We start from the raw sequence: 16,422 nt of genomic DNA on the forward strand, positions 1-16,422 counted from the left end.
TCCTCAGGGTCCCCCCACAAAGTTAAGAGATGACACACAAGGGCAGTAAAGAGTGAAAAGCGTTGTTCCCAGAAAACATAATAAAAGGGAACTCAAACATGTTTCACTGTATTAAAAAAATGCAGTTTTAATAATAAACAGGACTCTTAGATATCTTCTGGGCAGTGCAAAACCCACGCTGGTACACGGCCACATCCAGGAGAGCGATACTGTACAGATGGGGAAAGCAGACACTGCCGTTGCCCTGGAGGCCGCAGAGCGAGGAGCGTGTCGCAGGGCCAGGATCAGAATGCAGAAAGCCTGCCTCCCGGGCCACCACTCACACCACTTGGCCACGGCGTCTCCCTCGGGGCAGCTCATTTATCAACCACAAATAACTTCCCCATTACTTTCCTCAACAAGAGTGGCGCATCTCGGAGCCGAAGACAAGGCTCTGTCCATTTTAAGCAAAAGAATACGCACAATGCTGCAAGTGTTATATAATCAACGGAACGCAGACCTGCAATGGCAAAATAGTCGGGAGCACATTCTTTCCCACCATTCTCTGTGATGTAATTGTATATACCCCTGGCTCAGGTTCATGGCATTACTAACCCAGCTTGAATGCTGCCCAGTCTGTCCAAATCCTGACAGTTCAGGAAACTGCATCCTTAGTGTGGCACCACGGCAGACAGTCGTGGATCCCACCCTATGCCAACCAGTGTATAAACACCATGCCCTTCCAGGTGTTTTTAAGCCCATGCCTCAGAACCACCCCCACAGCCACAGGTGCTATGCAAGACTCAGAACTCAGTCACGGCCAAGCCAAAGCTCTGTCACCTGCAAAATGGAACTAAGTCCACACTCTTCCCATTTGGCTACCATTTCATAGGTTGACTATTTCAAGCACAGGCATCAGTTATTGAAATGTCACAAATACCTGTGACGCATAAAAATGCTTTTTATGGTAAAAAAAAACAAACAGGGAAATCAGAACCCACTTGTCATTGCAATTTAGAAGGCATTTTCATTCAGGACCATCTCCATCTTTTTATTCTTTAAAAAGGATTTTAAAAATAATACTAATGCAGAGTTTTTCCATAAAAGACGTGCTCTTCCTGTAAAGGGCAAGAGAGCATTTTAGGCTTCAGGGCGCCCCGTGGTCCCCGTTACATATAACTCTGCCACTGTGGCATAAAAGCAGGCACAGACCACACATAAATGAGTGGTGCTGGCTGAGTCCCAATAAAGCTTTATTTACGAAGATAGCGAGTGGACCACATTTAACTGACAGGCTACAGTTTGCCAACTCTTCATCTGGAAAAGTACAGCTTTTCTTCGCTTCTTACATTACCTTCAGTTCACGTCAGTGAATCATAAAGAAAGTAATGATATGCTCAATACAAACAAGGAAGATTTAAGAGAACAATCTTCTAAAGAACATCATCACGGTACAGATCGTCTTCTGCAGAACTAACCAGTGCGCAGAGAAGGTCGACAGCCTCCAGCACGAGCTCCTGGTGCCCGATGCGCGTGATGCCCAGCTCCTCCAGGTCCTGGTGGGCGATCCGCAGCAGCTGCTCACCATTGATCTTCTCCCGCTCAAACTTGTGGACGTACTGCTGCAGGCAATCATCCAACCCTGGCATAGAAACAGAAGGGGCTGTTAATGTCATTTCGTTCCTTTAAGCAATCACCCGTTATGCTCCACTATCTGATCGTCTTTATAACCTGTATCCCACCTAATGGTCACCTTTCAAGTGTGTCCTCATCTTCTCATTGCAGACAGATTTGAAATATGCAGCTTAAAATGCCCAAGTGGATCCAGTTACGTTTTACAGTCATTACCCTCCCATTCCCTTTCCACTAAAAGAATAAACACTAAACGCCTAATGACTTGAAGTGCCAGTTATCTGTATGAGCACAGTGACTGTTTGCTAAGCAACTCTTCCTGCAGGACTCCATCCCTCTCCCAGACCACGTGATTCTAGCGGGCCTGCCAATCAAGAAGCTCTGCCACAATATTTCATCAACCAATCAGCTTTAGGTTTCTGGGATGACCATGTGACTCAAGTGGAACCAATTAAAAGCTTTCTTGATATTTGATATATGGACATAGAAGACAGAGGCTCTTTCTTCATCTCCGAATGGAAGTCATGAAGATACAACCTTGGGGATGCTGGCGGTCATTTTTCTGATCAGTTCTCTGGAAATAAATCTATGTGGGAGATAGAAAAAAAATGCCCCAGTAATATCCTGCATGCCTGTCCCTTGCTATGGAAAAACTCTGAATACAGAATCCAAAGGAAAAGTACCAGCAGTGGTACCAGAGAAAGGCACGGTGAAATGGGTGAGCTTATGGGAACTTTCCAGGTCCAATACTACTACCAGCAGGGTTGTATTCTAATCTTCTTATATAATGATTAAAATAGGTTGGCCAAATAGAACTTGGGAATCTTTATTCCTGGACAGAGAACTCTCTGGTCAACTTGTTTCAATGGTTTTTCTGAAAAAAAATTTTTACCTGAGTCAATTGAACTACTGAAGTCTAATAACAAAGCTATCTAGTGTTTTAAATGACCAGATTTGTATAAACTCAATCCCAACACAAAGCATAAAAACTCATTTTAGCTAGAACAACGTAGGTGGAAGGCATACCGCTGGCCCCTCCCTGCCTCAAACACACACACACACACACACACACTTCATTTACCCCTTACAAATGCTCTGCTCTGTAGGTACTCTCTGGATTAGGAAAAATAGACCAAAGTCTAGCACTTACTTCTGGCAGTACTGAAGTTCATGGATCTTAAAATCTGATGTGGTAGGCTAAATGACATCTCTGCCCCACAAACTTTCCCCATTTGCCTCCTGATAAGATTTAGGAAGAGGAACAATTTCCTGATAACTATTTGGTGCTATTAAATATGGAAAGAAGAAGTAAGAAACAATTCATTTTACAGTAACCAGATGAACTGGACCCAAACTATCTATCTCCCCTGAAATAACATCTACATGGTAGGTGGGCTCTATCACATAGCAAGCGAGGTTGGAACATTGAATAACACTAGCTCCACTTTGACCACATTGAGCCACAAATGGTCACCAAGATACATGAGTCAAGCAGGTTGGGAGGCAACACAAGTCAGCAGTGATGCCCCACCTGGGCTGCAGGGGCTGGATCTCAGTCCCTGCGGCCACCAAGCGCATCTGCAGAGGGATAACATCCATCTGTAGCAGGCAGCAGACTAGAGCCAAGGAGAGCCTCCTAGCAACTCTATGCCCACTACAGAGATGGCTAAATTAGGGCTCGTAGATGCTACATAACCTGTCCACAGTCACGGAGCTTGTAAGATGCCAAGAGAAGGACTGTTATGGTCATTTTCTTCAGCTTCAGACAGAAGAAAAGAAATCGAATTCAAATCAAGGCGTATTTGACAGAAGCCCTGTCCTTCTGCATTCTACCCAGCAAACACAGCATTGTAAAAACACCTCTACCATGATCTTCCTAAATAAGAAGCAGGAATCACAGAATCTCAGAAGTACTTACAAGGTACTTCAGATCTCACTCAGTCCAAAAAATTGGGAAAGTATGGACAAAAGACTAATTAGTGTGAATTTTACCCTGAATTGCTTAGCCAGCTTTAAGCTGGATTACAACAAACATCCTATACTCCCCTCTCCTTCAGGATGTACTCTACCTTTACCTATTGTTATGGCTGAATTGTGTCTCCCCAAGATCTGTATGTTGAAGTCCTGACTCCTAGTGGCTCATAACGTGACTTTTTGGAGATAGCATCTTTAAAGAGGCGATCAAGTTAAAAAGAAGTCACCTAGATGGACTCAAATCCAATATGACTGATATCCTTATAAGAAGAGAAGGCACACAGAGTGAAGACCATGTAGGACACAGGGAGAAGACGGCCGTCTGCAAGCCAAGGAGCAAGGCCTCGGAAGAAGCCAACCCTGCCGACGCTATGATCTCGGACTTCAGGCCTCCAGAACTACAAGAAAATAAGTTTCTGTTGTTTCACCCACCCAGTCTGTGGGGCTTTGTTCTAGCAGCCCTAGCAAACCAACATAAACCTAATGACGTGTTATTTCATATTCATCCACACGTGATAAACTCTCTCCTATGTGAAACAAATGAGGCCCAATGTCCAATTGAACTGGAATTCATGTTTGTTATGCCAAACAAGTTCATTGCTCAAAAAATAAGCATAAAACTGAGACTCATACTGTTTTTCATATATAGAATAAATTAGTCCATTAAAATTAAAGCAAAAAAAACCATGTGCAATGGAAGTTCATTAAACTTCATCCCTCAATAATAAAATACAAAATAAAGATGAGGCCAGATTTCTCTTTTAACTAACTACAGAAAGTTTACTGAAGAAGCAGGATTTCAGAAGTGTCTTTAGAAAATTAAGAAACTATTTTAGACACAGAGAAGGTTGAGATGGGAGGTGTGATGACAATTCCAGATGGAAAGAAGGGTGCAAAATGATCAGAGACTGAGAACTGAAGAATACAGAGCACTTCCCCAAAAAGGGGGCCAGAATCTCCGTGAGGATTCTGAGGGAATATAAATGATCTAATCTCAGCTAATCAAAAGACTCCCAAGATGTAGGAGAATTACCAAGCAAAACACCCTATTGCTACCAACCTAAAAACAGAATCCAGCGTGGTCTAAAGACTTCCCCCTCAAGGGATACATGTATGAATATGCTAGGTTTTAAATAGTGTGCTTCCAGTTTTATTACTCCAATACATTAGGGCCTATTGTCCACTTATCCTATTGTTTAAAATACAATTAAACATTTATAAATAGCTAAATCAAACTATTATGCAGTCTCACAAAGGAGGGAAACAAAATCCCCAATTTCAAGTAAACTGGTTTTAGCATTTGCAATAAGCCATACACTTCTACCTATTGGTTAAACGTGACTATGTGCCAGTTCTTTGCTGTCTGTAAGGGGAACGTATAGAAAGCCTGGCAGGACTGAAAGACATCACTAAATAAAGTGAAATAATTAAACACTTTCCGTTTCCGCAAATTAGGTTAAACAGAGAACTCAGTGTGAAAAGAATCATGAAGGACAAACAGGGCTCCACAGAATGGGAGTCCGAGAAAGAGAGGGCCCAGACTCCCCCGCTGCCTCTAAACCCGGCCACAAATAACCCTAAGCGTCCAAAGAAGTCCCCAATACAAGAGGGGAAAACGCTTTATGATTTTAAAAAAATACCTTTTTTTAATGATATATATCAGAAAATGCAGCGCGGTGTCTATGAGCCTGACCGCCACTTTTCGCCAATGGGGTTCCTGGGACAAGCCATTCAGTTGCCTCATTTGTAAAACAGCGATAATACTACCACCTACTACACAGACCTGTGATGAAAATTAAATGTCAATATTTATAAAGGGCTTAGAACGCAGTGAAGTACATAATACTCTATATATTTTGTGAAATGTAGAAGATATATAATTTATTCAGGTCCTCAATTTCCTAAGTGTTCAGAATGAAAGATGCTAGAGAGACTCAGAAACACCCAAGTACTTAGGCGGCCCCTCTGGAACAGAGTAAACTGGAGAGAAAATAAAATCTGAACAGTCCACAGTATTATCTTCCCCAGGAAGTATTCCTAAATTTGGGAAATTGCCAAAATCATGAGTTCCGCCTAAAAATGTTGTCAGATTTATATCAGAACACAAGTGCCAGGAAAGTACAGGCTTCTTTTTGACTCTTGCTTGTCATTGCCGGCGCACAGTAATGTTTGTGAAATAAATGAATGCGTGAAAAAAGCCAAAGGACTTCACCCAAACGCCTTCGAGGTCCACCTAGGTCTCCTTAGCACACAGTGTCGATGTCACCCTCTTGTCTACGCCCTGCTGGCTTCCCGCTGCGCTTGGGCTAAAAATGTGCGTCCAGCCAAGTCCAGCCTGGACTGTCTGGCTCCTGCCGCCTCTCTAAACTCATCCCATGCCCCAGTGTCCCCCAGCCACTCTGCTGGGCACTGGCTGTGGCTGGCGTCTCAGGACCCCAGGCTCTTTTCCACCGCAAGGCCTGGCGGCATGATGTTCCTTCTACCTCGCCACTGTGACGGAGGAAGGCGAGCACGTGGACCTGTGGCTCTGATTCGTTCTGGCTGTGACTTTGAGCAGATCACCCACTCCCCAAAGCGTGACATGCGGAGGCTGGAAAATTAGTCCTGTGGTCCCACCAGTGCCATTGTCTATCATTGTGCAATCTTAAGACGCTGCCTTCTTCCTCCCATCTTCACATTAGTAAGATACCGCTGTCCCCAAAGCCCTGTTAACAGAAGGGTCAAGGGCTCAAATATCAAAGCTGGCGCCCATCAACAGGGCGGGTGGTGGGCAGGTGAAAAGCAGGGCTTCTGAGGTTCTGCGTGATAAGATCATATAGGCCCAGAATTAGAGCAGAATGTTAAAGATTATACTCTTCTTTTTGTACCCTTCTTAACAAAAATACAGGTCGTGTGAGGGCTCAGCTAGGACTGACTTAAGATGAAAAAAAAAAATTCTACGTGCGGAAACGTTCCCACTGACATGCAGTACTAAATGTTCAAGTCCACTGACGGAGCCAAAGGCCTGAAGGAACCCTAAAACCTAAGGGACCAGCGTCCTCTCTAGGGTATCATCACAGCACAGGAGCAAACACAGGTGGAAAACCGCAAAGAAGCCTGCATTTGGTGGGAAAACGGAAAATGTTTGGGCTTAGACCTGCAAAATTGATGGCTTCAGACAGCTTCTAAACTCTTAAATGCTTAAATGCGAAATACAGTAGGATTGGTATAGCTTGCCGAATACTACAGATAAGAAGAAATCAAGTCTTCTGTGACATAAAATTAAGAATAACCTAGAATTGGGGGAAATAAGTATATAAATATATAGATAAAATAGCAGCAAATGGTTAAATGACACTTACTCCATGGCAGGCACCTTCCCCAAACTGAACGTTACATAAACCCCTTAAATCCTCCTAATGTTCCCACAAACATGGACCGTAAGTGCCCCCCCACACTAGAGGTGAAGAGCTGAGGCACAGAGAGGAGAGGTGACTTGCCCGAGGCCATACAGGACCAGGGCGCAGGCCAGGAGGGACTGGCGCCAGGGTCTCTGCTCTTCCCCTGCAGATACTGCTTCTCCCTCCTCCAATGACAAAGGGTCACAGATGTCCCTGTAACTGACCTAAGGAGAGCACAGATTTATGTCACAGGAAATTACACACGTCATTAGGCTGACTTGTTATTAAGCCTGCAATTGCCCTCAGAAACTTGAATGGCCACGTAAACACAAAGGGTCCTCCCACCTAGAGGGGGAAATTGAGAAAATTAAGAAAATGGAGACAACTGTACTTGAACAATAAAAAAAAGAAAGGAAAGAAAAAAAAAGAAACTGGGGACACCAATGCCTACACAGGGAGTATATTAGCAATAAGCAGTCTGCAAGGATTTGGTGGTCCACGTTTCTTAGTAATTCTCTAAGATACAGGTAAGATGGACTTTATGTTTTTCCCCCAAGAAATCTGGATAGAATTCTTTTGTAGCTCTTCCACTTTTGAACGTGGCCTTAGAAACTTGTCCTTTAGGCCAGTGGTGACCATAGAGGGTAGTAACACACCAATAAATGTGGCTGCCTTTAAAGGATTAAATAACTGTGGAATTCACAAAACTCTCTTCCTGTATTTCCCAAAGTTATTTTCCAAAAACTAGAATTTAGTAAAAGACAAGTTTTCTGTATGCCATTAGCATCCCAGAAAAAGATGCACAGAGAAACAATACTACAAAAAAGAAAAAGGAAATGAGAAGTAGCTGTCAGTGCACATCCACACCCACCTGTATATCCTGAGGCCACAGAAAATAAAAAGAAACAAGAAAAAACAAACCCGTCTGTGGTTTGCTCTCGAAGTCAAGAATAGTCCAGCTCACTCAGCTCATGCACCAACTTGCATCTCACCACAACCAAAATCAGAAGAAGCACCTGCCCCATAGGAGCGCACACAAGCACGGATGCTGCAAAACTAGGAAGTAACGTAAAACTGGGGGCCACTCCACCATGGGCCGGCTCTCTGGCTTTGCCCTAAGAGAATGAACTGAGAACTGCCTGAAAGAAAACTTGTATGGAGGAAGGGAGAAGGGATGTGTGAAGAAAGATGTATTAAGCTATTCTCCTCCACTTGTTGTGTGTGTGTGTGTGTGTGTGTGTGTGTGTGTGCGTGCGCGCGCGGTTTTTTTCACAGAAGGTTAGAAAATGTGGGAGTGCTGCTGTAGATAAAGAGTTAACCAAAGAGAAAACAAATCAGGATGCAGGTGCAGGACAGCAAGGGGGGAGGGGAAGCTGTGGGGAGAGTAAATGCAGATTAGCTGGCTATTCTGCCTCCAGGGAGAGTCCAAAGAGCCTTGACAGTCATGACCAAGGCCAGCCCGTGAGTGAACACACAGGTACTGAAATCTTTCCCACAGGACCTCCAGTCCCACCCTCACCAAACACCACCGCCGCCGCTGCCGCCGCCGCCACCAACCTAGAACTCAAGGATGTTTGACTCAAGTCACCTCTGTCCTTTCATTGATCTCTTTCTTGTTTGGGAAAGGCATGGCAATACCAACAAAACAAAAGCTTTCTGCTTGGGAGCTCTAAAAAAATGATATTTTCCTCAGGACAAAGAGTTTATTCCATCTGAGCCAACTTCGATATATAGATTTAGCACCAACCAGACACTGCCCTACAGCTCTCATGGGAGGAGGGAGCTTACAAAGGTCTTCACGGATTCCCATGAAAAATATGGTCAACAGGTGGTCCTGAGGGGGGCCAACAACTGAGAATGCCATTTTCTTCTTACGGTCGTCAAAGCATCTACTTAGTCGTCCAAGCAAAAACCATAGGTCCTATTCTTAGGATGTAATTTTGCATGAGATGTATGCCTGATAGGAAAATCACACCTCTAGGATGATACTTTTCTATCTTTATAATATATTTATTATTCATAATATATCTAATATGTGTGTGTGTGTATCTACACATTCTGCCAAAACAGAGAAAATGGCACGTGTATACCGAATTCAAGTCGCAAAATTTGATCCTATGAGGAACACAGGAAATGCTAAGAATATGCACTAATATTAAATGTTCATCTCCCTTGAAAAGGCTTCAGCAGGATTTTTTCCTGGCTGACTTTCTTGGGTACTTCTGGTCTCAACGCAAATATCCCCTCTCAGAGAAGCGCTCTGAACATCCAATCCCAAAAAGTCCACCTATGTGTCATCTGATAGCCATTGTTGTCGATTCAACGCCAAAGAAATCCCCAATTTGGGGTGTAGTTAAGAAGGAAACTTTACTCCGGGCAAAGAGCTCAACTGTGATTCAGCAGGGCTGTGGAACAGCAACAAACAGGAGGCGGCTCTGGGACGAGGCCACAGCTCTGCTCCATTCTGCTCAGGTCTGGTCCGCCCTGCTCTGCTCTGTTCTGTTTTGCTCTTTTCCAGCAAGTCACCTTCCATGTTTCAGCTCAAGCTGGAGAAATGCATCTTCGGTCTTCCGTAGAAAGGAAAAGTGTTCTCCCTGGCCACAGAATAGGTAACTGACATAGAGAAGTTTCCACCCCTGGTCCCTGGCTGGCCTGTCCTCATGTAGATGCAGACTCCAAATCCTCATGATTTGATCGGTCCTAAAAGCGCTGTCCTAATTGGTCCAAATAGAGCCACTCTGGTTGGTTGATAAAGATACTAATGGGAATTGGGCTGCACAGCTCTGATTGGACAAGGCAAGTTTCGGTCCTGTTGATTGGAATGCAATTCCAGAAACTCATTTACGAGGAATAGCTCAGCCAGGACCCCAGTGCAGCCAGGCACTTCAGTGCAGGCGGCTAGGCATTCAGTATAAACAGCAGGAAGTTTAGCACAGTCTTCTCCCTGAAGTGCAGCTTCCAGGAGAAGTCCCTGTTTAGGAACAGCTTCTAGGCTTTGTTCTTACATTTGATCCTGTTAGTCACCAGGAGGCCTTCTTGGTAAGTATCTTCTTTCTCATATGTATCAAAATCCCTTCTGTCATACCACTTTTCTCTTCTTCTTAAAACATCGCTATTTGAAATGACCATGCTTATTAGGTTAATGGCCTTCTGTTTGTCTCCTCCCTCTAACCTGCACCAAAAGAATTGGGGCCTTTGTCTATGTTGTCTCCTACATATCTCGAGCTCGTGAACATACTCTTGCTCACAGTAGACACTCAGAAAGTAATTGTTGAATAAATAAAGAGTAAGTGGATCCACACACTCCAAAATAACCAGAGGACATGAAGAACAAAAATACAGTGGACATGTATTTATATACACGTCAGACAATCTGATTTAAAATCCAGCTGAACTTCTTAATTTCCTATGCACCTAGGACAGTTATTTACTTTCAAAGCTCATTTTCCTTAGCTTGAAACTAAGAGTGCTTTGTAAATTATGAAGTACTCTATTCTTTTTATTAACAACATCTTGAGTCAACGTTTGTAAGTGGCATCAATGGAAAGGTAAATTAGAATACAAATAAGTGAGTTAATCTGGCAAGAGTGAACTTTCTCATGTTCAACTGCATGCTGCAACTGTGACCTTGGTCACCTATCACTTAAGTGTGTGACAATTTGTTTATAAATTATACTAGAAAGTACAGTATTAAAGACTCAGGTTCAAGGCCCTACTCTACATTCAACTTCTTTAAGTCTCCACCCCCTTTTTATATACGAATTATATACAGGGTCCAGCAGAAGTAATGCCTGTTTGAGTGTGGTTGGTAGGGTAATAATATGGGTGTAATAACTTATAGCTTCAATTTGAACTTTTCATCTTAATTGTCATATGGTGTGCTTGAGTGTGATATTGTTATGTCACTGAATTACATGCTTATGATTTTGTAATAAAAAAGGGTGTTATTCCTGCCAGACCCTGTATAATAACCCACATATCTTAAGAGTACTACTGTGTAGACAAAAACAAAATGTTATGATTTGCCCAGCAGGGTCGAACCCACCCATGTCAGTCTCCATTAGAGTTCTGGCTCCAAGGCCACACAGGCCTTTATCTATCAGATAAAGCACAATCCTAATAACAGAGGGGCAACGGCAGGTGTCCCATCCCATGGGCAGTGGTGACAACACAATGGCGTTTATGACCAGTCACAGATTTGTGTGCTACCTGATTTTTTATTAAGACATAATTCACGTACCAAAAAATTCACCTTTTTCAAGTACAATTCAGTGGGTCTTCATCTAGTCACTAACTTGTGTGCCCACTCATTTGAGAACACTTCCATGATCCCAGAAAGAAACCCCTACCCTTTAGCGGCCACTCCCATTCTCCCCTCCGCCCAATCCCTGCAATCACTAATCTCTTTTCTCTCTCAATAAATTCGCCTATTCTGGACATTTTGTATAAAAGGAATCATACAGTATGAGGCCTCTGTGTCTGGCTTATTTCGCTTAGCACAATGTTTGCAAGGTTTATCCATGTAGCAAGTATCAGTACTTCATTCCTTTTCACGGCTAATACCCCACTGTATGGCTATACCATAATTTTTAATCCATTCATCAGCAGAGAGGCACTTGGGTTGTTTCTACTCCTTGGCTATTATAAATAATGATGCTATGAGCATTCACGGACAGATTTTTATGTGAACATATGTTTTCTATTCTCTTGAGTATATACCTAGGAGTAGAATCAGAGTCATATGGTAACTCTATATTTAATTTTTTGATGAATTGCCAAACTATTTCCCACAGGGACTACACCATTTTTCATTCCTTGTAGCAATGTATGAGGGTTCCAATTTCTTCATATCTGCACCAACACTTGTTATTATCCATTTTTTGATTAGAGCCATATGAGTGGGTATGAAATAATATTTTATTGTTATCAGATTTTAACTTCCAAATTTTAAATAGCCCTCAGAAATAGAAACCAAATGCCAAATAGCAGGGGAAAAATCGAGGTTACAGCAAAGCAGTAATTCCCAGACTTCAGTCATTCAAGAACCAACTTTATGTTTTTGCGAAATTTGTGTATCATTTCCACTATCATGTACCTAATTTTTAAAAATCAATTCATGTTCAATATCAGTATTAGGCTTTAAATCACTGCTATAAATTAGTTATCACTTGCCATAAACATAAAGCATCACAAACATAAACATAATTTTTTAAAAAGCAAAGTTGGCTGGATGTAATTGTCTCCCAGGGCCTGCTTCTTCATGTTAAAAGGGAAATTGCAAGTGACAGGTATTGACGAAATGCCAGCTACAGAGTCTTCCCTTGACCTAGTCAGATAATCTAAGGGAAGGGTCATTAAGGAACACGTATAAAGGACCCATGGACAAAGCCAAAGGGGGGTAGGAATGATGGTGGGAGGCATGGGGGGTGTGGGGAAAGTGCTGGTGGGAAAATGGAAACAACTATACTTGAATAATAATAGGAAGGAAGGAAGGAAGGAAGGAAGGAAGGAAGGAAGGAAGGAAGGAAGGAAGGAAGGAAGGAAGGAAGGAAGGAAGGAATCCTGTCTAGAAGTATCAGAGGCTCCTCACTTTGGAACACTGCCATAACATTTCAAGAAATACCTTTCCTGAAAAACAATGTCAAAAAATGAGTTCCCTAGTGATAAATATGCCGGGGATTTGAAAGGACAATGCCCTGAACAGCTGTCATATCGTGGTACCCCACTACACTTGGCTAAAGGGTAGACAAGTTCTTTGTCTTTAAATTTCCAGTACATCTGACCATGCTCTAGCAGCAAGCACCTGGCTCTTCAAGTTTCAACAAAAACAACTTTCAGAGCAAATATACATAATACAGATTAAAATAAAGAGCACCTGCCTTTGGGTAGGCAAGCCCAGACAACGCAACCTGTAATGGGACAAAGTGCCTGGATGGGCTTGACTGACAGCACGGGCCCCGAGTGTAATAACAACACTGTGCCTGATTGTGATCAAATACTTACAGCCTCCCTCGCCCAGCCCAATGCACGTACTATTTATACACACGTTAGATAAAAAACAACCAAAGACAGCATATTTGGGCACCTCCAGATTTGAAGACTAACTGCTGTCATCATTCAAGCTTCATAAAATACCAAATAGCATCTTAGCTTAAAGAAAAAGGATGAGCATGAAATTTGAAGGTATTCCACTGACTCTTTGGTTGGAGACTCCGGCTCAGTGCTCAGCTCAAACATCCCTTCCAACAGGAACACTTCCCCGGCCCTCAATACTCAACCCCGCTTACTGTGCATCATGGCACCTTTGCTTTCTCTCTGTAACACATCTCACTTTATCATTTAATATTTGCATGGCTGCTGTCTGTCTCCCTAACATGACAAGCTCCATGGAAACCAGAAGCAGGTTAGCTTTGTCTATCACCACACCCTCAACATCTAAGGTGGTTCCTGGCACAGAGTCAGTATCCTAGAATTATTTGAGTGAATGAATGAATTCGAAGGATGTCAAAACTGTGTGAGTCAGTGTAAAGGTTGGCCATGTTCAGCATGCCCCCTAAAAGTACATTTCCAAAAGGCAACAGGACACTGGGCAGGAGCTCTTCAACTTCATGAATTTCCTGCTAACTGACCGCAGTCCTGTCCAGTCCCTACCACAGCAGTCTCCCTTTCCTCCATGTAATTTCCAAAGAACTAAGTTAGATTCTTGAGTCTATTGATGAGCTGCTACAGAGTTTCTGCTGGTCAGCAGAGGAGGAGTAAGCGACAGGGAAGGGGAAAAGACAAGAAAACCAAAGTGTGCTGAGAGCTTAGAATGAGTCACATAGTCCTTCTTTAATCCACAAAAACCCTTTGTTATCTCTGTGATACAACTGAGACTTGTAAAATTTAGTGACTAGCTCAAAGTCACACAGTTAATAAGTGGTCAAACAGGAAAAAGTATCTAGTTCTTTGTGAGCTGGATAAGTTACACAAGTGACACAGAGAACATACAAGTTGGAATAGGCTTAAAAGAACAGACAAAAGCCACCTGAAAGAGGTGGGGAGAAAGGAGCATTATAATACAACTATTTGTAGAAGCTAATGTTTATTTATCACTTCCCATATGCTAAACACAGGACTAAAGCATCTGACACACTTCATATAAATTCAATGAGGCAGGCATTATTATTATCCCCATATTATGGAGTGGCCTAAGGGACGCGACCTGACCAAGGTCAGAACCATGGTAGGTGCCTGCCACCTGAACCTCTAGCTGTATGAGATTGTAGGAGAGCACTCACCACTTCCTCCACCTTCCCACCGTGATGCTGGGGGAGGGTGGCATGAACTAGGTCTCAGAAGAGAAAAGAGGAAATCATGCAGCACATGCATTTAGTAGGTGCCTACTGTCTATCAACATGATGCATGGAGTGTGGCAAGCAGAGAGGATGACATAGCCCCTGCTCTCTAGGAGTTCATATGGGTGACAGTCTCAAGAAAGATGGAGCAGGTCTTAAGAACCTAGGGTCTGGAGCCAGGGCTCCTGCATCCAAACACTGATTAGTTACGCAACCTTGGGCAATCACTTAATTCCCCTGTGCCCCGCCTTCCTCTACTACAAAATGGCAAGAATAATAGTACCTCATGGAGCTGTTATAAAGAAAAATGGGCTCATATAAATAAAGCTTTAACACATACCTGGCATACAATAAGCACAAATAAAATGTTCCTTTATTACTGTGCTCAGAACTAATGAAAAACAAGGTTAGATGGAAGGGGTATAGCCACATCAAAGGACTACGGAAAGAGAGGGGACTTCAGTAGTAACTGAAGAACGTGCTGAGTGGACGAGGCTGATTGCCGTCACACCCCCTCGGACAAGCCTCCCAGCAACCCACTTGAGAGTGATGTGAGCCCAGTGCAGACGGGACCCGGGGCATCACAAGAGAAAGAGATGGACAGGAACAGATGACAGACTAAAATGTCTCGTGAAAGACAAAAATTAATCAAAGATGACCCTAAGAGTCTGAACTAGGCTAATTGTAAGAATTCAAAGTCCAATCAGACTGAAAATGGCAACATGAAAGGGGGAACAGATCTGAAAAGGGAGAGCCATGTAGGAAGATGAGGTAATTTGTTTCCTCCTGCACCTGCTGAGACAACTGTAAGTGAGTCAGTAAGTGGGCACAGCCTGTGGGCACCAGGAGGCTCCAGACAGGGGCCCTGAGTAGGAGCTGGTCCAAGAAAATCACCATTTGCTGAGCATGCTTTAGGCTTCTACAGTACAGGGTCAAAGGCAACTCATTTATTTTTCTAGAGTCATCAGATCCATCTTATTATCTCCCTGCCTTTTATGAGAGAGTTGATGTTAGAGGGACTAAGAAAATTGCTGAAGATGACACCCCAAGAAAGTGGTAGAACTGGTCCTGAGATCCAAGTTCATCCAACCCCAGAACCCATTGTCTTCCCACCAGGAGGCTCAGAGGGAGAAGCTGGGAGAATGAACAAGTTCTCTTGAGAACAGAACAAATCAGAGTTACAACACACACCTGGCCCTTTTCCACCTCCCCCATCCTAGGCATTATGCTCCTCTTGGCCAGCCCTCCCTCGCCTTCTGCAATACAGCAACTGTACTCATTAGTCAAGATCTAACACTACCCTTCCCCACTCTCTGATGCCCCTCCCCCCATGGAAGTGATCACCTGCCCCAGCTCCTGTAGGCCTTGCTGTCCACCCCACGTGCCCGGTGTGAACAGAAAAGCTTGAATTTAGGAATGCTAATCTGGACACCACATGCAACAGCTCTGACAAACAGGGCTGATTTCACTGCGGCACCTTCCTTGGGGCCTCTTCCCCTCGGCTCCATCGGAGTTATCTGGGAAGCTGTCTCCTCAGTTAAAAGTCAACCTTCCGGAGAGAGGATGACGCTTGTTCAGCCACAGGCATATATTGGGCCATGCCACTCACTGTGCCCTCTGACAAATTCCAAGTGCCACGTTGATGCTCTTCCAAAGCAGAATTGTAATTTCTAGGAAGAAGTCATTTCCCCATGTTGTTCACAACGTCTTACATAGGGTGGATGCCCAACGAACAACCAGTGTTATCAAAGATGATGAAAAACAAACCTTTGGTATAGTAACACCTCCAGAGACCTTACCTCAGTACACCTTGGAACCAAAAGGTAGGCCAAGAGCCCTCTAGACAAACGGTAAGAAAGGCATGGGGATTTTTTTTTCCCCTCTGCAAACCCAGCAGCATTGCCAATAGAATAATATTATAATTTTTTTTTCAAATACGGATGGTTAAATCTTAGAAAGAACTGAAAAATATGAGTCCTCTTTGTTTAAAAAGCTAAGCCTACATGATATAGTACATTCACCAGACTTCTCATAGAGAGCCTCACCCAAAGCCTATTTACTCTCATTTTAGAAAGCAAGGTAAGTCATTTTATTCCCTAGCCTTCAAAGAGACAAGTTGA

General features: G+C 43.3%; 1 protein-coding gene across 1 annotated transcript in view; it reads right to left on the reverse strand.

Moving 5' to 3' along the window:
- The window catches only part of CNKSR3 (CNKSR family member 3), a 75,928-nt gene that overhangs the window by 33,535 nt on the left and 25,971 nt on the right, over positions 1-16,422 (reverse strand). Inside the window, exon 2 of the mRNA XM_054570134.1 lies at positions 1,458-1,621. Coding sequence (XP_054426109.1) covers positions 1,458-1,621 — 164 coding nt within the window. The remainder of the gene's footprint in view (positions 1-1,457; positions 1,622-16,422) is intronic.

Source organism: Pteronotus mesoamericanus, unplaced genomic scaffold (assembly GCF_021234165.1).
Source record: "Pteronotus mesoamericanus isolate MK-2021 breed Mesoamerican mustached bat unplaced genomic scaffold, CSHL_Meso_final contig_20, whole genome shotgun sequence".
NCBI classification, from domain to species: Eukaryota; Metazoa; Chordata; class Mammalia; order Chiroptera; family Mormoopidae; genus Pteronotus; species Pteronotus mesoamericanus.